The 23717-nt window shown below is 34.2% G+C and overlaps 1 protein-coding gene across 1 annotated transcript in view; it reads left to right on the top strand.

The window, feature by feature from the left end:
- The window catches only part of LOC146998810 (uncharacterized), a 58744-nt gene extending 53156 nt beyond the window's left edge, over positions 1 to 5588 (top strand). The window contains exon 9 of the mRNA XM_085810258.1: positions 4616 to 5588. Within this exon, the coding sequence (XP_085666384.1) occupies positions 4616 to 5500 (885 nt within the window). The 3' untranslated portion in view covers positions 5501 to 5588. The remainder of the gene's footprint in view (positions 1 to 4615) is intronic.
- The last annotated feature ends 18129 nt before the right edge of the window (positions 5589 to 23717 follow it).

The raw sequence follows: 23717 nt of genomic DNA, 5'->3' as shown, positions 1-23717 counted from the left end.
CTTGTACAGCTCTTCTCGGTATCACAGAGCGCAATCATAGTTACCACTTCAAATTACCAAATTCCTCGTCCAAGCGTAGCTCCAACGTGCCGGAACCGAAAGTTCAGCCTTTTGTTTTCGGCAAAGTTTGAAGAATATCTGTTGCGTCTGATATAAGAGAAGCGATGTGATGGCAGACCGTAGCTGGGAAATCAATACCATTTTTGCCTGCATGATAGAGAACTGAATCTTTTACACTTGCCAAGATCCCTTTCCATCATTCCTGCAACGCTTTAAACAAGGTCAGGAAGTATAGGTGTGAATTTAAAGGTATCAGAATTGTGTACAGCTGTAATTATGGATTTCTTCAAGTTGTCAGCTGTCTTGACGACAGCAAAAACTCTTTCTCCAATTTGTTTTTCGGTAGCAAAAACTTTTCCTTCCGTTTTTTCCAACTTTATTTTCAACCCTGTCTATTCTGCCTTTCTTAGCTTCAAATTTGTTTTCTATTATGACAGTAATTTCTCTTTTACTTTCCTTTTGAATTGCTTCAATCTTTTCTTGGCCCACATTCATCTCTCCTTTAACAGACATGACGGCCTCTTCCATCTTTTTACGTACGTACGGGTTTCATAATTCACAAGTGCACATCAGTATCGCCACTGAGGGAGGGGTTTCAAAACTGGACCAATGAGCTTCTGTTGCTCTTGTTACGTTGTATCTTTGAAACTGTGGATATGAGAGCATATTGTTGTTGACGTTTTATTTACAATTGTTTTGCAGTTATATATATGTGGCGCAGAAATGCTGCTAATCTCGTGGTGCTTTTATTTTATTAATTTGTTTAATCGTCAGCATGTCGCTTTCATGAAACTTATTACGCACTGATATTTGGATCAATGTTCGTCATATATTAACGCTCTTTATATCGAGAAAATGACTCAAGATACAATTAGCCTCGAATATTATGCGTTTATTAACGCTTCTGGATTAAAAGAATTCAAGTGTATATATATATATATATATTTTGAGATGAGAATACTTGGAATTATTACAGTGAATCTAGTATTTTCTTATCTCAATGCTTGCATTCCGTTGATTTTTAAAGTGTAACATTCAAAATATACATTGTGAATGATCTGGTTATACCTATTGCTAACATAAAAAGTTACATATCAATAAATTAAAAATATTCGTTGTGAATAAGATAATTCATTCTTTTTGAGGAGTATTTTTTATGCAGGTCATTTAAGAATGAACACTTTTTAATGCGAAATTTAACACACTAAATGTGTAGGAAAGCAAATTAGGAAAGTTCACTTTGAATAAAACTGTGCAATGGCTATTATTATAGAACATATTTTTCATATAGGCTGCAATAAAAATTGCTAATACTTCTACTATTTAAATATGTAATTATGCTTATATCTGATCTAACTTCGGACTGAAACTTTTCACAAGAAGTCTACGATGCTTTGATTATTTTGTACAAGAAATGAAGTGGTAAAACATTTTCAAACACCATGCTTAAAGCACGGCAAAGGTCATTGTGAAATGACAGAAGTATTATTGGAAGCCCATTGGTCGATTCTAGAAACTACTCCCTCTGTGGCTATACGGATGTGCACTGACGAAATATGCATACGGGTTCGTAAGGAAGTGAATGCACACAGAACCGATGATAGCTTGATAAAATTTATTTTCACTAAGGAAACATTTTATGGCTCCGAAAGTTTTTACAAAAGTACTGGTACAGCGTTTTTCAGTATGAAAGAGCACAATCAATAGTTACCACTTCAAATTATTAAGAACGTTAAACACAAGAAAGTTTCAAATGCGTATCTCTCACAGTTATCTTTCAGTACTCTATGTTATTTCAGTACTCTCTGAGCTGAACTCTCAATTAAACTGATACTCTTTCCGGTCTGATATAGTTTTTTCCCATCAGCAAAGAAATGTTCAGTACCTTCGATTTCTTGAAATTGCTGCAAGGCATGTATGGTTACAGTTTCACAGGACCGGATCCAAATGTCGCCAAATGGTCTCCATTTATGGTGATTTTCGGTGATTGATTGCCAAATTTGGCGACAAAAATTACTCACCAAAACCATCGCCATTTGGCGAGACAGACATTTATCCTCAATGTTAAACAGACTTGCACTTGTAACCTTATATATTCCTGTGAAGTTTCATTCTTGATGTTACAGCATACGGGAACTATTACAATTTACATATAATTTCACTAAAATTACTTACATATATACAAAATCCTTAACAATATTTAAAAACGGTGTACTTTAGAATCCCTGAGGAGCCGAAAAAACTGCCACTTTTTTTTTTTTTTTTTTTTTTTTTTTAAACTAGCCACTCTAGCGGTTAACGCCTAAAAGCGTTAACATTAAAAAAGTGCATAATGATTTCAACGAGTCCAGCTAGTTTCATTTAAAAAAATATATTTAATATTTCCAATTAGACATCTCGTGATTTAAATGAATTTTTTATTTGAATCAATCAGATTTAAAATTTTATTTTAAATATTTTATTCTTAAAAATATTTTAAGAACTGTGTTTATTGCTTTTCGATCCCTTGGTTTGCTTTCCGGTGACAGAAAAATTAAATTTGAAAGTTAAATATTTTACGCTTTACTGACTGGCAAAATATGTGAGCAGATAATAAGTATTATATTTGGGGCAGTGGCAACACATTGCTTTCAAATAACTGAATGATGTGGGTTAAAACTGAAAGAGAAATATCTAACGTTTTGCCAAATTGCAATAGTCTGGGGCGCCGGAGAAAAACAAAGTTTTATTTCGAACAGTGTTTCTACTTCTCGCTTTCAAATCACCGATTTTGTGAATAAAAATTCTTTAAATCTGAACAGAATGTGAAAAAAATCAAAAACGAATTCAAAATTCAAGCATCGAGGCGCCCATGTTCGGCTGGAGGACTGCATGTTTTAAAAATTTACGTGGCTCTAGTTGCCCTCATTTTTCCAGAAGACGTGGAACATACAGAGTCTTCAATGTTTATTTTTTTTTAATGTTACATGTTGATAACATTTACCGGCAACAATCTGAAAAGTGATTCAGACACAAAAGTAATGCGGAAAGTAAGTTTCGAGTCTAATAGTGCTAACAAATCAGTATAACACTGAAAATGTAATTGGATGCCTTTCGAAATTGGAGAAAGGGCAAAGCATTAATAAAATTGCCATGTATTTTAAGTGTTATACCAAATAATATGAGTTGTATATTATTCATCCCGTCTTCCGTAAAACTCGACATCATCTTAATCCACACTAAGTCGACTTTGCGAGACTCTGCTGTATTTCGTAATTAACATTTGCAAATAAAATTCCAAAACACAAGTGTCCGAAAACAAAGGTGAGCTACACATCCAATTCATCAACTTCTTCAGATTGCAAGTTCTCAAATTTTTCAGCTATAGGGTGCCCCAACGAAAGCGCCAGATTTAATAAGCCTCCCATAATATTTTTTTAAGAAAATGGAAAACAGTTTTACGTATTTAAAACAGGCAAATGTTCCGACTTGAGAATTCAAATTCTATCTGGCAATACTGCTATTTTATCACTATCAGTTTATTTTACAGCTTTATTGTAGGCTTAAGTGAGATGGAGCGTTACACAAGAAGCAGCAGCGAGTTTTGATTGTGAAAAAACATTACAGATATGATACAAGAATGAAGAGTGTTATGCACAGACTGCTGTGAAGTTTCGTACAATCTTTGGATGTGAAAGTGCACCTAATGAAACAACATTTCATAGATAAACAAATCTGATGACGCAGGTTCGACAGCAGACCTCGATCCAGTCGGTCTGTTGAAAACGTCGTTCATTACTATACGTGATAGCTTTATTGCAAGCCCTAAAATATTCGAACTCTGAATCCCAGAAAGACTAGCAACGGAAAAACTTAAAACAGGGAATTTAATGTGTCATTATCCAGCCCAGTAGGCGGATATTTCAAAAAGTGATTACGAATTTCATTGAAAGGTTGCGGTGCTGCAGAGCAAGTAGCGGAGGACATATATCAGACATTTTTTTTTTTTTTTTCTCCCCATCCTTAAATCAGAGCATTTACCTGTTGTAAATAAGCAAAAATATTTTCTACTTCCTAAAAATAAACTATTTTATTGGGCATATTGAATCCGCCGCTTTTGTTGGGGCATTCTTCACCTATATTTAAAAAAATAATTTTTTAGTAAAATATGAAGTACTAAAAATATGGAAAAAGTTTCATTATAATTTGATTTCTGTTCAATATTTTTTTTTAAACACAACATCATAGTATAAGCTACATTACATAACCTATATATGAAAACTTGAGAATTGTCATGCTAGTATAATTTTAAAATATTTCTTCGTTAATTACCACCGTAACTAGTGTGACAAAGAATTATTACATCCCCCTTGTGTGCTTTCGTAGCGTAAATGATAGCCAACGGAAGATTCACGGTTCGAATCCTGAAGAAAATGTACGTGATTTTCCATGTTTTCGCTTACGTAAGTCTCTACAATATATTTTACTCCTTTGTCTGTTTGTATATGAGAGTATGTGATTATTATGATGATGTATGTATAAATTTCAGAATCAAAATTTCGTAAAATGATTGCAGATTTATAAACCAACCTTTCATTTCCTCAGGTTGCTTCCAGAAAGCAGATTTCTCCCCCAGAATTCACGGAACCAAACCCGTTATCCAGTTTTTGCCAGTTTTTACGATTATGTGCCTAAAAACCGGAATGCTGTGGACAGTTCATCGCCTCACGAATCGGAAATGACGTCGATTTACGTTCTGCACAGATCTCGCATCACGACCGTCAACCACTTCGTCGAAAGAACCTCACTTGACAAAGGAAACCAACACATCCACTTGAGGAACTACTGCTTCGTGCTTCTGCAGCTCATTCACACTCTGAAAAGTCTGCAAGCAGAAGGCATCGAAGACATCGATCTTGACCTCAGTCGATTAATCCTGGTCGTGACCGATGAGGATAAGCCTCCCATGCTGGTGCTCTTCCCGGAAGACAAAGTCTACCTCACCTCATGCGATTCCTTCCACAGTCGGAAAACTTTATGCCAGGCCACCTTACACACAATGCTCCATTTTCTGCATATTCGCGACACAAATGATCTCGGTTTGTGTAAAGTAAATGGCGAACATTTAACTGAACCCGTGGCTCACACTTTTCGGGAAATAGCTAAAGTTCTGAGCGAGGAAAAAGCTTCGTCACTCTCTCAAGCAAAAGGATTCCTAGAGTACATGCTTTGGGGTCCTGTAGATGTTAAGACATCGGACAGCACGACCGAAGAGGCCGTGGACTGTGTTCTACAGAGATGGCTGGACTTGCAGAGGGCACAGATGGTGAAATCCACTATTCAGTACTTACAACTTAAGAAAGACTGCAGAGCGGCACTTCATGTTTACGAGGAATACCAACTGGTTTTCCTTCTGCAAGCTTCGGTGAAAAGTCTCAAGAATGTAATATCAAAATTATAAACAGGCTATGGGGAGTTTCAACATTTGCGATATTGTACAGTCAGATGTATTTTTTTCACCCATAATTAAAATTTACTTATTTTTACAATTTATCTTTGATTAGTTAATATTTCCAATTACATATTCTCGCCGGCAGCGAAAACGTTTATTCATATGTGCTAGTTACATGCCGCTTAATGTGATCGCTGTTATCATTTGGATATTCCATTTGCCGAAGTGTCGCCCATTTGTATATGAAAACAAGGAAAATATGTCGCTTATTGGGATCAATAATTCCATTAATAGACTATCTACCAATAAGTATTTGGAAACCCATGCAAATGCCTATGTCTGCGATCCTGATTTATGTTCTACTCTTCGCCGTTTAATATCTCGTAAGAAACTACATTGGCATTAGTTGCATGCAAGATGCCACAAAGCGCGGAGTTATCTGATTTCGAGAAGGTGTAATGGTTAGGTATCAGAGAAATTGCTGATCCTTAAGGGGAATGCCTAGACAGCTGAATTACCATAAATCAGCAATGCCTATGTGATTCAGAAGTGGAAGGCGAGCGGAATGTGCTAGCCTTCCATTTCTGAATGTGACAATGGGCAGACCCAAAAAACTGGGAGATAAAGAACAATGGGTACTGTCCAGAAGAATTCTGAAGAACCGCACTCAACCGATGGTCCATATACTCTAAGAGTTTCAACAGGCATCCGAGAGTGTTATTTCAATGAATACCATCAGTAAGGAAGCACATCTGCTTGGTTTTCATGGTCATGATGCCGCCCATAAGCCTCTCATCAAAAAGTTCAGTTGCACTGCTCGGTTAATGTGGTGCAAAGCACGTCAACAGGGGACCGTATATCATTTTCTGGAGTGACGAATCAAGGTTCACTCTCTACCGTTCGGGTGGCAGGGTCTGAGTCTGCAGAACGCCTCTTGCCAGAATGCTTTGTTTCCATAGTAAAGTTTGGTAGAAGGGGAATGGTCTGGGGGTATTTCTCCTGCAGTGGACTGGGACCTTGGTCCAAATTCATGACAAGCTCAATGTCGGTGCCTAGTGCACTATTTTGGATGACAGTGTGCTTCCTACGTTGTGAAGGTTTTGAGGGTTGGAGCCATGTTATTTTCGGGGCAACAACGTCAGCTGTCATGTTGGTCTAACATGGAGTGGTTTGGTGACAATGGGGTTAACCGAATGGACTGGCCTGCCCATACCCAAGCCCTATGAAGAGTCGTGTTTTTCATAAAACATGCCCCGGAGAGTTGAGGCTGTATTTGCCGTTTGTGGAGGCTCAAACAACTATTGAATATGAATAAATTTTGTTTTTCTTTTCTATCACAGGTGTCCAAATACTTAGTGATAAATAGTGTATCATCAAAATATTATGGAATAAATTATTTAAACTAACATCACGAAATAAAAGATAAGCTCGCCAAATAAAGTCAAAATAGATCATAAATGTTGCCAAGTGACAGAGAAATGTCGCCAGGTGAGAGGTTAGGTCTCCAAACAGCTTGGTTTTGATTTCAGTCGATCATTTCAAATTAGGGGAAAAGCAAGTTTAGTTTAACGTAGATTTTGAATAACACTATGAATTTTGAAAGACGATCAGATACAAGTCTTTATTTGTTTTAGGAGAATAAAAAATTGGCAGAATTTTTTATATCTCCTTGAAAAGAAAATTCCCTGATGAAACTACAACAAATTAAGATTGCTTTTTCGCTTGATTTAAAATTTTATTGGCATGCTCTCTCCCATTGAGGGATGCCTTTGGAATATTAAGGATACAGGATCGAGCAAATAATTTCCAGAAACGTTATGAACCGTTCATAAATCAGCTTATCAAATGAGTCAAATTCCATTGCTGTTTCATTGCTGTTTCGAAGGATATTTTTACTTATCGTTTAATGTTATCATTGGTTAATGCTATAAAAATAACCGCGGATAAAAGTGATCACATTAAGCAGCACCTATTTTATAACTATCATCTGTGACGACTTTTTTTTTTTTTTTTTTTTTCCGTATTCGTTTACTCAATGTGCATATAATGATATTTTCGTTAGAACATGAATATAGCAATGGTCATGGCCGTTTAACGCTTCTTTATTTTTGGCAAAATATTAGAGATAAAAAGATAATAAATATAAAAGACGAATGACGTAGTTGAATGGGAGGGGCGGTTCGCCTTAAGCAGCACATTTTTAACTTAATTTTTTACGTGAAACATCATTTTATCAGGGTGAGTCAATGTGGATCCTCGAGGCAGGTGAAGAATAATTACATACTAAATTGCCATTTGAAATTCAATTGAGAAGAGAAAAAAAGTTTTTACATTAGATAAAGTATTCAAAGAAATTATCACTTAATTTCAACAGCTATAAAGTTTCGTTGTACGTTTTTACCGTTTCGAAACTTTTGGATGCAAATTACGAATATCAACTAAATTATAGTCACGATTGACATCAATAAAAAAGAATTTCTCGTTTAAGAAAGAAGTATTTCAGAGTTTTATTTCTCTTATTACTAGGGAAATCGAAACAGGAACGTGGAAAGGCAGTCCTTTTAAATTTTTGCAGTTTATTCTAAAACAGCATCTCCAGAACAAAGTTCCAGGTATTGTAATACTCGTGTGAACTTTACTCTATTTTACTGTAAGTGTTGCTAGTTGTTAGAAGCATTTTCTAAATACAAAAATCATGTAAGAAATATTTAAGAACTATAAATGTATGTATCTTGCATTTAAGAAATCTTCCTCTACTGTCTACATAACAGCAGAATCAATCAAATAGACCTCTACAATGCCCTTCATGGTTTTGCGGGGGGGAGGAGGGACAAGAAAAATAATAATATAATTTTTAAATGTTAAAGGGTTTCTTCAAAATAATATAATTTTTAAATGTTAAAGGGTTTCTTCAAATATATACCAAGAATTTTAATTCGTTTCTCTATATGCATTTGACACTTTTTGTAGTTGTTTGTTTGTATATTAAGAGGGCTATACAAACTCAAGAACCGACCTAGGCGGCAAAAGTTCTAACTATGCCACTGAAAAATACACATCTCAATTGTTGCAAGACGCGCTCTCCCGTCTTGAATGATTAATTACACGTACGTTTTAGTACGTTTCCACGTACTAAAAACAATATATCTGAAACAAGCAACAGCATTAGCGGATATGACATTAGCAGCGCAAGCGAAAGAATACGTAGAATTGCAATATGACTGTCAAACAAAGCAATGGTCTAAACTCAAATTACATGCGCGCCAAATGCACGATATGAAAACAGTTAACGAGCCAATTTTTGTTTCAACAATGGAATGAAAAATTTTAGTAGCACAATAAAAAAAATTAATTTTAAATATTTATCAAAATATACACAAACAATAAAAAAATATCAAATTTATATTTTTCTGAAAGATAAAGTTTGTTATAAGATATTTTTGTTGGTTATACTTAATGGTTCAAATATATTGACAGACAGTTAGATATTAAACTTTTAGACTGATGTTTCTTTCAAATATTTCTTTAACATTTTTAATTAATCATTAAATAACTTACTTTAATTTGAACCAAAAACAAATTTGAAAGCTTTTAGCAAATGGTACAAGAGGTAACAATTTCATAGCTTCTCTTCCTTGCTTATCGCATGCCTTTGTGTGGTGCACCTACAGAGCACGTGAAGGAGAGCAAGAAGTCCGGTGTTCGAATCCCTCCGAGTGCAGTACACAATTTCTGCATGACTCTGATGGCGTGTTATTAGATTGCCATCAGAGTTATTAGGTTTAATGACTCTGCAATTAAGTGAATTTTTCTTCGACTCATAAATAAAAATACATATGCTTAAGACACAATAACACGCCGAATAAATACTAATTCAGAAGTCAAACAACAAAAATCAGCGTTATACTTACAAAATTTTCACAGGACTAGTTTCGATGGTTTTACCGAACCATCATCTTCAGCTGCAAAACCGCAAATGAACAAGATAGGAAATAATGATTAGATAAGATAAGAAAGCCTGAACAAGAATAAGCAAGTGGCGCCATCTGTTGGCGAAGATGTTTTTTGAATAATCCAGTTCTTTCCATTGGAGAACTGGATTTTCTAGAGGCAGTTCACATTCATAAAAATCTTTCTGTTCTAGTTAACGATCCTAATTTCAATCCAAATTTGCCTTCGGCTTTTAGAGAAATTATGTTTTAGTTCTGGTTTCGCCAACAGATGGCGCCACTTGCTTATTCTTGTTCAGGCTTTCTTATCTTATCTAATCATTATTTCCTATCTTGTTCATTTGCGGTTTTGCAGCTGAAGATGATGGTTCGGTAAAACCATCGATACTAGTCCTGTGAAAATTTTGTAGGTATAACGCTGATTTTTGTTGTTTGACTTCTGAATTAGTACATATGCTTGTATTTAAGTAATTATAAATTTCTTTATTTCTTACTATAGCTTGAGACCTGATGGCATTTCAATTTTGATAAAGTTTGCGCCCTTGGAGAGAAATTATCTTCATAACAGAATGTAGACAGTCATTGGTCAATCGAGTACCTTGCCTATTAATTTTCAACTGCGAGGAAAAGCTGTTCACATATAGATGCATTCCCAAACAATGCAATTACTTTTAGTGCAAAAATCCGTATCTGGGCTTATTTATTTTTTGACAGAAATACGAATAAATGTTAATTAAATCTGCATCTTCAAATTTTTAATAAAATTTCTATCACATTCTAAATTAATCGGCTTCATTTATACATTTGCTAGAGCGTTATTCAAGGTGGTTTTTAATGGTAAGGAAAACAATATAAATTCGGACTTTAAGTAGCTGCTAAAATTGTGAAATATTTGCAACATCGTATTTGAAATAAATACATAATTGAAATGTCTTCGCACGCCGGATAAAATTGCTATGAGGGCCGTCAGTTTGAGACCAAAGTTTACTTTATGTTTACAAATTACATTTGTACTTTACTAATTAACAGGGTTTTGGGTTGCAAAATTTAACATTATTGATTAAAAGACTTTATATGACGTAATTTTATACGGGAATCAAATGTGACAAGGATTAATTTTGAAATATTTAGGATAGATAAATACAGATACGTTAAATACAGAAAGAGGATTTAGCCATATTAAAAAAAAGACACTCAACTATTAAGGTACTGGTTCCGTTACAGCGGCGTCAGTTAAAAATGCGTCACTTTTTTTTGCGCCAATACTCGCCAAGTATTAAATTATAATATAATAATAGAGTTCAAAAGAATAATAAAAAAATTCTATAAAAAGTAAAATTGGTACTATTCGGTTTCGAGGGCCGTAAAAAATCGCCAAACTATTGTTGATGCCAATGCTGCCAAAAATAATTGCGGCAACCCTAATAATTGCGGGAAGAAAGGAAGTATATTAGTAAATAACTATCTAAGATTTTTGTTTTATTAATTTCATATAATACTTTTTTATTATTATAATTTATATGAAAAAAGGCTAAACATAACTGAATGGATGCCTGCATCGCTATTTCGCTACCGACTTATCGCTAAAGCATAATTTCATCTCGTTGGTTGTTCAAACGTAATTTTCGAGCCCACCAGCGGCCGAGCGGTAAAGTCGCTGAACACTGGTAGATCGGTCCGAGGTTCGAATCCTGCGAACCGGCTGGCTACATGGGCGCTTTCCCCATGTGTAACGTGTATACGAGCCAGTTTCCCTTAGAAAGTCCTCCACGAAGGCATTCTCCCCTTAGGCAGATAGCCCTCGTGTGCTTTGCCATAATTAAATACACCATTACACCCAACGTAATTTTCTATAATGAATGATGCCTTTTCTTTGAAAATGTTCAGAATCGGAATTCAGAAATGCAGAATCGCTCACTTATTTGTTTGCCGCTTTTTACAAAGGTAAAAACAATTGGATTTTTGTCAATTTTATTTTACTTTTTAAATGAAAATAGGTCGATGTGTACATAGATAAAGTCAAGGGGGTACGCAGTGCCATTTTTGTGCAATTCTGGGATTTTTTTTAAAGTGAAAATAAATCGATGTGCACATGGATACCGAGTATGTGCAATTCTTAAAAACGCGTCAAGCAGTGAGTGATTCTGCACTTTACCCAAAATTCTATTGCCGACTTTTCATCATGGGCAATTCCCAAATTGTTAAATCCATAGGATATCAAAAAAGGATTTAAAATAAAAAAAAAAAGGATTTAAAAATTAAACTAGTATTTCAATGGCGTCTTAAGAAATATAGAGCTATATAAACTTACGCAATATGAAACCAGCGCTTTTGCGCATACATTTTCGCTGCAATTTTCAAAACAGAAGAGTATCGTAAATTTTTTTAAAGTTTCTTAATTCTTAAAGAAAGTAAAATTTTCTATTTAATTTTGTAACCTATAATATTCTACATATAAATAATAAAAAAAAAAAAAAAAAAAAAAAATCAAAACGAAATACAATCTAAACAGGTGGCATAATAATATTTTGCAGAAAAATTTTGAGTTTTTGAATATAGGCGATGCCACATAAATTCTATTAAATATGATTCTAAATAGTGGCGAGCAGTACCCCGCTGACGTTTATTTCTCCATTTAAGCACTGCCCCACAATCGCTCCATAATTTGGATATGGCATCCAGTTTCGAGGTCTACAAAATTATAGCTGTGATTCATACTGCAATGTTCATACTCAGCATTTTTTAGCTCTTCTTGCTTATCTATTTTCCAGCAGTCTGAAAATATTAATGCTCATCCTTGATGTTTTCTTCAATGGCAGTCATCAGTGTCGTAGCACAACGAGTAGGAACGGCGACCAGAAAGCATTCTTTGCTATTTCAAGCTTAAAACCCCCGAATACCCATTGTTCCGGAAGGATACGTCCTACGTTGTTTTTCCTTCTTGTAAAAAGACTTTCGTCTATTTCTATGGATCCACCGATTTTAATTCTTTTACGAGACATCAAACTATTTGCACGTACCTCCCTCAAGTAGTTATTTCAATCTACTGTCGTATTGTGGCTCATTTCTTATTGAAGTTCGCTAAATTCAATCGACGTCAATTCATGACACTACAGATAGATGATACGAACGACATTGAGGAAAGTATGACGCAAGCCTTCAAACTATGTTTTGGTTCTCAAACTTTTTTTTTTTTTTTTTTTAATCCCCACACCAAAAATGTACATAACAACGCCATACAGGAGCTTTGTTTGAGTCAAAAGTTAGTTTCATCGGATGATTTTAAGAACAAAGTCTGTTGCTATGAATTATTTAGTTATCCTGAAAGAATCTTATGGCAGCCTCTTCAACATTAGGTAACTGCCAAATTGTGTAATCCATCGTACTAAAAAAAATGGCGAAATATGGAAAAAAAATAATCAGTGACGATATTTCAAACGAAAACTAGAAATCTCGAACCACGATACGATATTTTAAACGTAAATAAAAAATATTCAAAATAACGACCGACCATATTTCAAACGAAAACTAGAATTCTCGAGCCACGATATTTCAAACGTTAAATTACTTGAGCCAAGATATTTGGCGTGGCTGTGGCGCATTTTTAACTGACGCCCGCTCTAACGGAATAGTACCGCTATTGCATATTAAAATTAGAATTTTATTTTACATAAATATATTTCATTGTTTACCATTTCTAAACACTAATACTTTACTTCAAAACCTTTATGACCTAGAAGAACTAATACGCGTAATATTATCCAGGTGCATTACACAACACGCGATGAAAAATAGCGATATCTTTATGTTTCAAAACGTCACGAGTGCATCTCGCAATCGCCATGATTAATTCAAATCATCTTTTTTCCTTTTTGGCAGTTTATTAGTCATTTTATATACAGACTTGCTCAACACTAATTCTTTCTATCAAATCTAAATTTCACAATCGACTCACCTTTCAAAAACTTCAACGAACTCAAGAGTACAAAATGCAAGGGAAAGAAGAAATTTCCCAGCCATTTATTCAGAAGCAAGAAGAACAGATGAACTTGAACCTTTTAGTACTAAATGCTGTGCGCAAATTACAGAATGATGGCAAGAGAACATCCTTCTACGACATCAAGAAGTACCTCAAAGCGATGGGATTGGACACCCAGGCTTACCACGACAATATCAAATTTCTTTTGCAAAAAGCTACACAAAGAGGAGCGCTGTCGAGGATGAACGGACAGTATGTGGTTCGTGAACATGGGAAAAGAAGAGGGAGGACAAGATCTAAAGTCGTTAGTACGGGTGCATCCAAGCGACGAAGGCGTAGAAGTACTAGCCCAAAAAGCAAACGAGCTACACGAGCGACCTCGAGCAAAGGGCGTACAAAGCGTAAGAGGAAGAATCCCGAGGAACAAACGATCGATTCCTTCAACAAGGGTTCAACAAGTTGTGATTATTAATTATAAAATTAACACTTTCACAGCTTTAGATCGGCACGATTTATCATGAGCATGAATATCTATTATAGACCGTCATAGCCACCATAATTCAAATCATTATAATGGCAAGCAATCCAAAAGTTTTGATTTATTATCGATCTATAAAAATAAATATTTTTGAATGTTGTCTGTAATTTTCTAATGGAAGTCAATGTACTTTCCACTTTTAAATTACAAAAACATATTTTCATACGTGGCCAGTTGGAAAAACTAATGTTCTATGTTTTCAAAGTTAGTATTGTCATTAAAAGGTTTTTAAAATGTATCATTTGTATATGGGTATATATATATATATATATATATATATATATATATATATATTCTTCTCCGAGAAGAAACGAAATTCTTTGGGAACTCCTAACGTCCAGCCCGAAGTTTACGGCATATCTACGATTAGGTGGAATTTGAATATTAATTAGCAGTTGCGGCAGTCACTAAAGAAAACCTGAAGCCTCGTAGCAAGTACATTCATGACCACTTCTAATTCCAGAGCGTGCTTCTGAAGGGGCGCTGATGATTTTAGCCGTCAAAATCAGTTGAAAATATTTGCAATATTTGCTCTCTTAGGCATATACACAGTTCTTAAAACCAGATTCCATCCGAGACAACAAAAGAGATGAGATTTTCTAACATCCCCGCCAAAAACAAACTACTACACAAAAATTATTTTTTTCCCTTTGAAATAACAAAGAGATATGCCAATTTTGTGTTTACTTAATAGAGTATCCATCTTACCCGAGTAGAAGTCGTCACATTTTCAGAATGATCCAGTTACGCTCACAGCAATTCATCAATTTTAACAAGGAATGTTCTTTAAATTGCTTTCCATTTTTTTTTTAAATTTACATTAGTTTTTAAAATTAAACTGCCAAGCGCGGACTTCTGGAATGCGATTTCGCGTTTTCTTAATTGTTTCCATTTAATATTTCCCAACGCTAAAATTTCATTTATACTCTTTCCAACGTTCATTTAACAACACCGAATATTGTCTGGCATCATTCTGGCCAGAAGTTATCAACAATTTTAAAGGAATCGACTGAAAATAAGGATAAAGATATTGTGCAAAGGGCGATCGGATGGAGAAGATATAAAAGACGTAAAAAATTAGTCAAGAAATGACGATTGAAGAATTGGATGATATGACGTATAATAAATACTAGCCGATAGTAAAAGCAGGGATAATAAAGAAAATAAAGCGCATTTAAACAAGAAGTTAAACGAATTGTTGCCGCGAAACTTTTAAAAAAGTTGCGTCAATCATTGTCATAAACAAATGTCCTCAGCCTTTTTAAAAAATAGTATAGTCAGCAATAAAAGTACTTTCAGTTAACATTTTTTTTCTTTTAATTATAATAAAACTCAGGTTTTTTTAGAGCATACGTACTTTCTTAATTTGAATTATATTTAATCCATTTTTTCCATTGAAAGTTAACTTTTCGAAACACGATTTTGCCGTACCAGCAATGTGTTAATGACGTAATCCGGCGTTCGGCAAGGTTTACTACATGTGCTTGTGGAATCTGCTTACATCTCCAAGCTAAGAGTCAACAACAGTCCTGGTATTGACTGCATATCCAACAAAATGACCAAGCAGATGGGAACACATATTATGTTCAAGTTGATTCAGATTATTAACCACATGCTCGTCTTGGACATTTTCCATATTGCTGGAAAACCGCAATCATCTCTCCTATACCAAAACTCAGCAAACCTGCCAGTGATCCCGTCTGTTATAGGCCTTCTTTCAGCTCTCAGAAAGATTGCTGAATTTGTGATACTATAGAGAATGTTAGAATTTGCAGATGGAAACAATGTTGTTATTGCGAACCAGTTTAGTTTCAGAAGAAAGCATTCGACCGTATATCAATTATACAGAATGACTGAAATCATATCTTCAGGGCTACAGGAAAAATTACCACTGGAGCAAACTTAGACGTTTCGAAGGCCTTCGATCGCGTTTGGCTGAAAGGCCTCACATACAAATTAATCACCCTGAGTTTCCCAGGTTACATCACAACCATCATTAGTTCCTATCTAACAGATAGACTTCGTTGGTATCAATCCCACTACCTCCTGCCCCAGGCCCATAAAAGCTGTGGTCTTACAGGGCAGTCTTTTAAGCCCTATATTATTCAATATTTACACGAACGACATCCCACATACCCCACATTAGCAATGTATGCAGACGATACCGCAATTTTCACACAATGTGCATTTCATGGCTCAGTTATACAAGCACTGCAAAATCACGTCCATGCACGAGTCTTGGAAAATCCAGATCAACGTTGCAAACGCTGATGCTATTTTATTTACAAAAAAAGAAAAAGTTCGATGCTAATCTCCATGTCATAATGTATGATACTGTAATCCCTTGGAAGAAGCAGGCACTCTACCTAGGTGTTATTCTTGATCATTGGCTCACTTGGTCCCTACACATCATACATATACTTACTGAGTTCCGAGTACGTAAACTTATACTTGCCTCTATAAATTGCTCGGAATAGCGTTTTCTCTACTGATAATAAGCTACTCATTTACCGAACCATGTTGCGTTCCATTATTACCTACGCCTGCTCTGTCTGGGGATATGCTTGCAAAAATTGGAAATCGCACAAAATATTGTATTAAGAGAAGCGGTGAATTGCCGTTGGTTCATTAGAAACACGGCGATTCACCGTGAACTCGGCATTCCTGAAATTAATGTTTATATGGCCAAATTGTCAGAAAAATTCTTCCGGAAAATCCCGGATATTAACAATGCTGTTATTCCAATATTAAACTGTGATTACTGTGTACATGAAAACAGGAAAAGGCCGATGGTCGTCCTTAGATATATTTCTTAATTTTTTCGTCACTGTGTAAATATATTTTATTATTTTGATTTGTATTTCTGTTATACCACCCATGTCCTTATATTTTATTTTTCTTCTCCTAGTAATATGTCCTCACACATTATTGTTTATATTGTGTATTACAACATGTTAACTATATGTAACGGTTTTACTCAATCACTGGCATTTCTTTTCACACTCTTGCCTGACATTGGTCTTTGGCATATTACCATCCAACTACGAACACTTCCAGTTTTTCATCGCCAGACTTGGACTGTCGGTAGCTAGGAATAGTGTATAGTCTCTTCTCGGTTCATATTCATCTCTGATAAGCTACGATGTGTGAATTTTAACTCACGGTATACCTAACTGCTATTTTCATGACTATGGACTTCACCGAACTCTTAACGAACTAGGAAAATTTATGTGTTCGAAAATCTCTAATCTAGTTAGACTGGGATAGCGAAAATTATCGCGGGTACCCGAGAACAGCGTCTGCATCGCGCCTAAACCGAAGAATTTACTGCAAGAATGTACTATTTTACTGCACAATAGGTAAATAGAACAAGCTTCGAATCTACTCATACAACAATCGTTACGAAATTTTCACCAAAACAAAACCCTGCATGTAATTAACTTTATTAATTGATTTTAGAAATGAATCAATTAAAACGTTATATATATATATTGATAATTTTTAACAATTACAAAACATTATACTTTTTCTCCCGTAAAAAATCGCCAACAGCGCCAAGGCAACTCTTAAGTATGGAATATTTTACCACAGTTGAAATTAGCTGAAGACGAAAATACGGGAAAAACTAAGTTAAAATATATATCTTGCTACAAAAATCATTTGATGTGTATTGTGCCATATCATAAATACCAAATTCGAAATAAAATACAAAAGAAGCAACCAAAGAATGTTAACAGAGAGCGGAAAACTTGCAAACATTCCTCAGAAAAAATATTCCGCGAAATTGCAAGAAAAAATCACCGGCATTAATATGACATTTGTATCCAGATTTCCTGTTCGATTTTAAATTCTATTCATATTTTTCTATCCATACTTCTAAGAAACTCACAAGCTGCTACAAAAATAGGATCTTTTCCGTTATAGGAGAACACACGCAAGGTAAAACGTCAGGCAACTTCGCAGGGGAAAAAAAAAAAAAAAAAAAAAAAAAAAGAGGTACAATAAGCAATGCATGTATCAGTCCTCATTTTTCAAATAATGCAGCGGTACATTTCAAAGTACGACTTGTTGCTTTGTTTTGATGACGTTTCACTATTTCAGAGTCAGTGGGAATTAAAAAAAAAGAAATTCTTCAGTAAATATCAGACGTAAACCTTTCTCTTGGCAGTACTTCAAGTTGATTTTAACATTTTGCCTAAGCCTCTTATTTTTAATGTAACCTTGCTCTGTGAGTAGAAGTGGTGCTCGGACTTGAGGGCCTGGATTCAAAGTCCAGCCTCTATCGACACCAATTGATTATTATGAAATACTGTATGGTCCAAATAATTATTGATGATAAAGAGTTATTTCGCGTGCATAAAATTTAACAGGTATTGATGAGCTGATGACATGAGGTTACTGCTAAAAGTTCTTTAAGTACAAATCAAAACACATACTCACACAAACAAGTGGAACAGTGTTAGGCAACATTCCCAATACATTAATACAGTAGAAAATAGTACAAAATTTGTATGGTGCAGGAAATAAAATACAGAAACAATGAATAATACGCAAATTACTACTTAAAATGGCCATTGGCCACTTCACATAGTTACGAGAATTGTAGTCATATAGGAAGGAATGATACTATTCCTTAAGATTCAAATGGAAATTGTGTACCAGGTGATGAAAGTAGGCACGAAATTGTGCTATGCCGAATTTATCATGGATTACATTATTCTTGATAAACCACGGGCAGCAGACGATTTGTCTTAAGATGCAATTCTGCACAGTCTGAAGTTGCTTCCGTTTGCAGCAAATTGTGGATGAGCGATGGGATGCTGTGATGATTTAGCATTATTATGTGGTGAGTGAGGAGAGATGAAGTGTTCTGTCTAATTTCTTTTGAACTATGTTGGTGCTGAGTAAATGACTGGCCCTTATGACTCGTTGTCTCATCCTTACTAAAAATATAATTTGCTCAAGTCGTTCTATGCAAAAAGATGATGTTTTTAACCTGAACATCACAATAACATATTTGGCAATGGGATGGGGCGATAGTATCGTTTGCTCGTAGAACTGATCATAAAGAAAACAAGTATGTCCATCTCAAGGTAGCATGTTACTCGTGTCTGCGATGAAGACGTACTTGTTTTTGTTTATATGAGGATTCTACAAGCGAATAGACAATTCCATTGCCTAAAATATTTCGTGCCAACTATAGCTCATTAACAACAGTATTTTGTTAGAATGCAATTTATTATTTAAAAATTAATCAGATTTACACTACGAAGAATATCTATTTATGAGCTAAAGAAGACGTTTTTGAGCTGATTATACAGTACTTTGTTTTGTTCATCGAATCATTCTTCTTTTTCCTTCTATGATGCTGACTTTGGTAAGTAGAGTTTTAAGTTTGTAAATGAAATAAATCTATTGTTATATTACTTTTTCACTAGATACAATAATATAGAAAGTGTACCGTAATTGGGAAAAAAAAAAAAAAAGAGAGGCAATTTTACGAAAATAACCATTAACCATTTTGGAGTTTTTTGAGTTAAAAAGTGTTTTTCACAAAATATCTATCAGACATACAACCATGAAGCTGAAGCAACAGTGTCCAAACAGAGCGAAGCCTCCACCCCCCCGCCCTCCCGAAAAAAAAAATAAATTGGAACGTCAGTATAATGTGTGGAAAATTCCATTGCATCATTATTTAAATCTAAGAGTGGAATTAACAAAAATCCTGAGAGAAATCACGAAAGGGAAGAACAAATTAGAGAGGAAACTCAAATCCATTGAAAACTAAAACAAGGGGAAAAAATGAAGAAACTGATGACTTTGGAGATTATTATAATAAAGAAGAAAATAAATTAGAAGACAGCACATCAAACAATGAGGAAGGAGGAAGAGAAGTTAATAAGAAGAAGCAGATTAAAAAAAAAAAAAAAAAAAAACTAATAGTAATATTTTGTTTTCTGAAATCTCTGATTGGCCTTTCCATGTTTGAGATAATCTAAGAGTTGACTTGATTTAAAATGGAAGTAAAGTATTTAAAAAACATTTTTTTTTAAAATTCATTTCATTTCATGAATGAAAATGTTCATTTGTTTCAGTTAAGAGACAAGAGGAAATTAAGGTAAAGGATATTAACTGACAACTGAGAACTGATTGTTCCATACCTGTCAGCCAAATGTCCAGAAAATTCTGAGAATCTGGATGACATAATTAAAAACCTAAAAGGTGACATTGGTTGATCTGACTCCTGCAGTCCTTCATATTTGTGGTTCTCATCATCACCATGAAATCTGGTAATTAGACAACACATTTTAAAAAATATCTAGAGACATCCTCTCATCTTGCAATACCCCATACATCAAATTTTATAATAAAATATTTCTAGAACTCTTGATTGGTTTTAAGAGAGTTAAGCCAAAAGCACAATTTGCTATCATAACTGAACTTAAATTATTTCTTCTCATCTCCGCTGTTGTGGCATCAAAAGAAAACCAGTATCAGCAACACTGCACTCCAAATAAATATGTCTTGGGGCTTCATTTATTGTTTAGGTCAGAGAGAAAAATGTTAACCCCTCAACCACAGTAGGGCTGAAAGTGTGGTTAATATTAATCAAGGATTCTCGGTTAGTTCAGGAAAAAAAATCGCTTGCTTTTTCTCCCAAATTCTCCATTCTATAACCAAAACTACCATAAACAAAAGACTCACTTGGCATTTTTAAATAGTTTTAATTAACGAAACACGATTAAGATAAAACATTACAATTAGGGCGTTATAATTACACATTTAGGTTACAAAGTAAATCTCGGGGAAACAGCATGCTTAGTTCATAACTCCCGCACATCGACTAAAGGCTAATATTTTTTTTTGGCCGGTGTTTCTTCCGGTGGCCGCTAGGTGGCGCTTATTGAGTCGTGTGTTTTTTTTTTTTTTTTTTGCTAGTGATTGAAAAATTTGATATCAGACGATTCCAGCCACTGGACATTCGGATTTCGGACTGCATTTTACTTATTTAATATACTAATCATGCATACTTATAAACACAAAAAAATTAGACATATTTATTCCTTATTTTATAAGATTTTGCAAAATTGATAAAATCTTAAAACACTACAATTTTTTGACGATGAAATTTTTTACTTTGTTCAAAGGAATCATTCATCTGGAAAGTTTATAACTATCATTAAATTAAAACACTTGCTCTCCTAGGGCATTCTTCATTTCAATATTACTCCTAAAAACTATGAATGCTTAACCTCTTGCCAGGGTTTCAATGGTGATCAACCAATATTGTTCTCTCTCAAGATATTTACAGTTATTTTCCTTGATAACATGCAGGAAATTTAAAATAAGTGATATTATAATGTAGTGTAGAAACTGTTTGATTTGCACATTGCAGTACCTAGCATCATTGACACACACCCTGAAATTTATATTAGTTTCAAAACTTTCATCACACTGATTACGAATTTGACAAAAATGGATAAATATTTCATCCTTAAGTTTCTCTTTCTGGAGACTGATTCTCATCTTAACTCATTTCAGAAGGGCTTACATTCTCCCTCCTAAATACATATTTTCTATATCCAAAATCCAAACAGTGTGGTTGGTGTTATATTTTTAGTCCGTGTTATTTGCAACATAAATCATGAAATACCAAATAGTAGCAAATTTAAGTTTACTACTATTGGTAAGGTGTCTATTACAAAGTATGCAGTAAATATATCTTTTTGAATATCATTTTTTATTGCAATAGTCTCAAACTCAAAGGTTATGCAAGCTGATTTTTTTTATTATTTATTCTTTTTTTAAACAAAGTGAAAAAGTTTTTTCCTCCCCTAACATTTTTTTTTTACAAAATTTTATTTACCAAATATTTATCAAACATATATAAACAGTAAATATAATGACAGGAAAAATTTTCAATTTCCAGTAGCTGCTGCTTATTAAATTCATTGGTTAACAAACTCAGCCGCTTATTATATTCAGATTTCCAGGAACCAAAATAAATACATACTAATCGATACAAAACACATTGTTTACTAAATTATCTTCACTTATAAAACTCAGACTGTAAACGACTGATTCTTCAGTGCAGAATATCCTACTTAATACCTACCATAACCTTCCCTAGTTCATTCATAGTGTCTATTTTGTGGTCCATCCACCATTAGTCTCTCTTCTTGCAAATACAACTTTTAATATTCAGAATTTACATAAGACATTTCAACTGTCATTACAAGAAACATGTTAGAAAATGATCAACAAAATAGAATTTTGTGAAGATACAAACTCTTTGAAGTTGAGATCTCTGCTACAGGCCAGGTATGCAGACATAGTCACGGCAGGGCGTTAATCTCTTAAAAAGAGTTAAAAACTGTTTTTGAAAATGTGACTTTTATGTAGAAAACTCAGAGAAATAGCAAATTATAGTTAATATTTTATACATCAGTTGAGGTAAGTTATGAAGATTCATTTTTAGAATTTGCATCAATTCACAGCAATACAGAGAAAATGACTGTAAAAACCAGGGCTGTGGAGTTGGAGTCAGAATCGGGTAGATTTTTGGGTAAAAGGAGTCAGAGTCACTAAAAAAACACGTCGACTCCGACTCCAGTTTTTGTTGAACAGTTTAAATTTGAAATGAAATTAAAGTGAATTGGGGAAAAAAAAAAAAAAAAAAAATCATGACAAACTGAGTTAATATTTTTATTTATGAACTATATACATTAATAAATAGTTATTTTCTATTTTATTGACTTATTAATAAATAAATATAAGGGAGGAGAATGGATGTGATATTTGCCATTATTGAACAAACTGCTTCATTTAGTTACAATTTAGGTAAGCAGCAATATTAGCAAGAACTCCCAAAATTCATGCCATTCTTAGGAAGCGAGCAGGAAAAGGAGCAATGCAATGGAGAAGTAATCTAGTGGAATGATCTTGCAGAACTGGAAACCCTTCTTTCAATGCCGTATATGGCCACAAAAAAGCTACAATCTGAAGAATTAACAGGAGAGGAGAATGTTAGAAGATGTAGATAACCTTAATGTTTCTCTAACAGAAAGACTGTGGGATGATCTTGCAGAATTAGAAACTCTTCTTTCTATACTGTATATAGCCACCAAAAAGCTACAATTGGAAGGAGTTGGAGTCGGTCATTTTCCCTAGCGAATCCACAGCCCTGGTAAAAGCTGACTATGAAAGTGTTAGAAGAAAAACTGATAACAAAACTCGTACAGAAAAAAAAAAAAAAAAAAAAAAACCCAAAATCCGAAATGTTTCAGATTTTAAATTACGTCCAAAGGGGCGTTTTTTAACATTTTGTGTGTTACCTTTCTTTATTAAATATCATGTTCCTCGCACTTAAACCATAAGATCCAGTGCAACAGCAATATCGCAAAATAGTTTTAAAACGAGCATATCTTTAAAATTTCCGATACAGAGACTCACGCGCTGGAGATAAAAATGTTTTTTCTGTACAACGTTGCCATTGCTCACTTTGAAATCGTTGAGTTTGTTAATGAAAAATTCGTCAAAGTTTTAAAAAATAGGAAATCGATCATAAAACAAATTTCAAATTTGGTCTTCCACATGCTCATATTCGTTGGAGGATTACGTTATTCAAAATTCGATGACTCTATGTACCGTTATTTTATGACAATGTGAGAAATATACATACATTTACGCAGATTTTCATTATTTAATTTCTTCAAATATAATGCAGGACTCTAACATTTTATGGCAACAGCTTGAAAA

Source organism: Stegodyphus dumicola, chromosome 2 (genome assembly GCF_044657685.1).
Source record: "Stegodyphus dumicola isolate Sdum_Otavi_A_Nest chromosome 2, ASM4465768v1".
Lineage (NCBI taxonomy): Eukaryota > Metazoa > Arthropoda > Arachnida > Araneae > Eresidae > Stegodyphus > Stegodyphus dumicola.
Note: the sequence above shows the minus strand (reverse complement) of the source record. Positions and strands in the feature narration are given on the sequence as shown.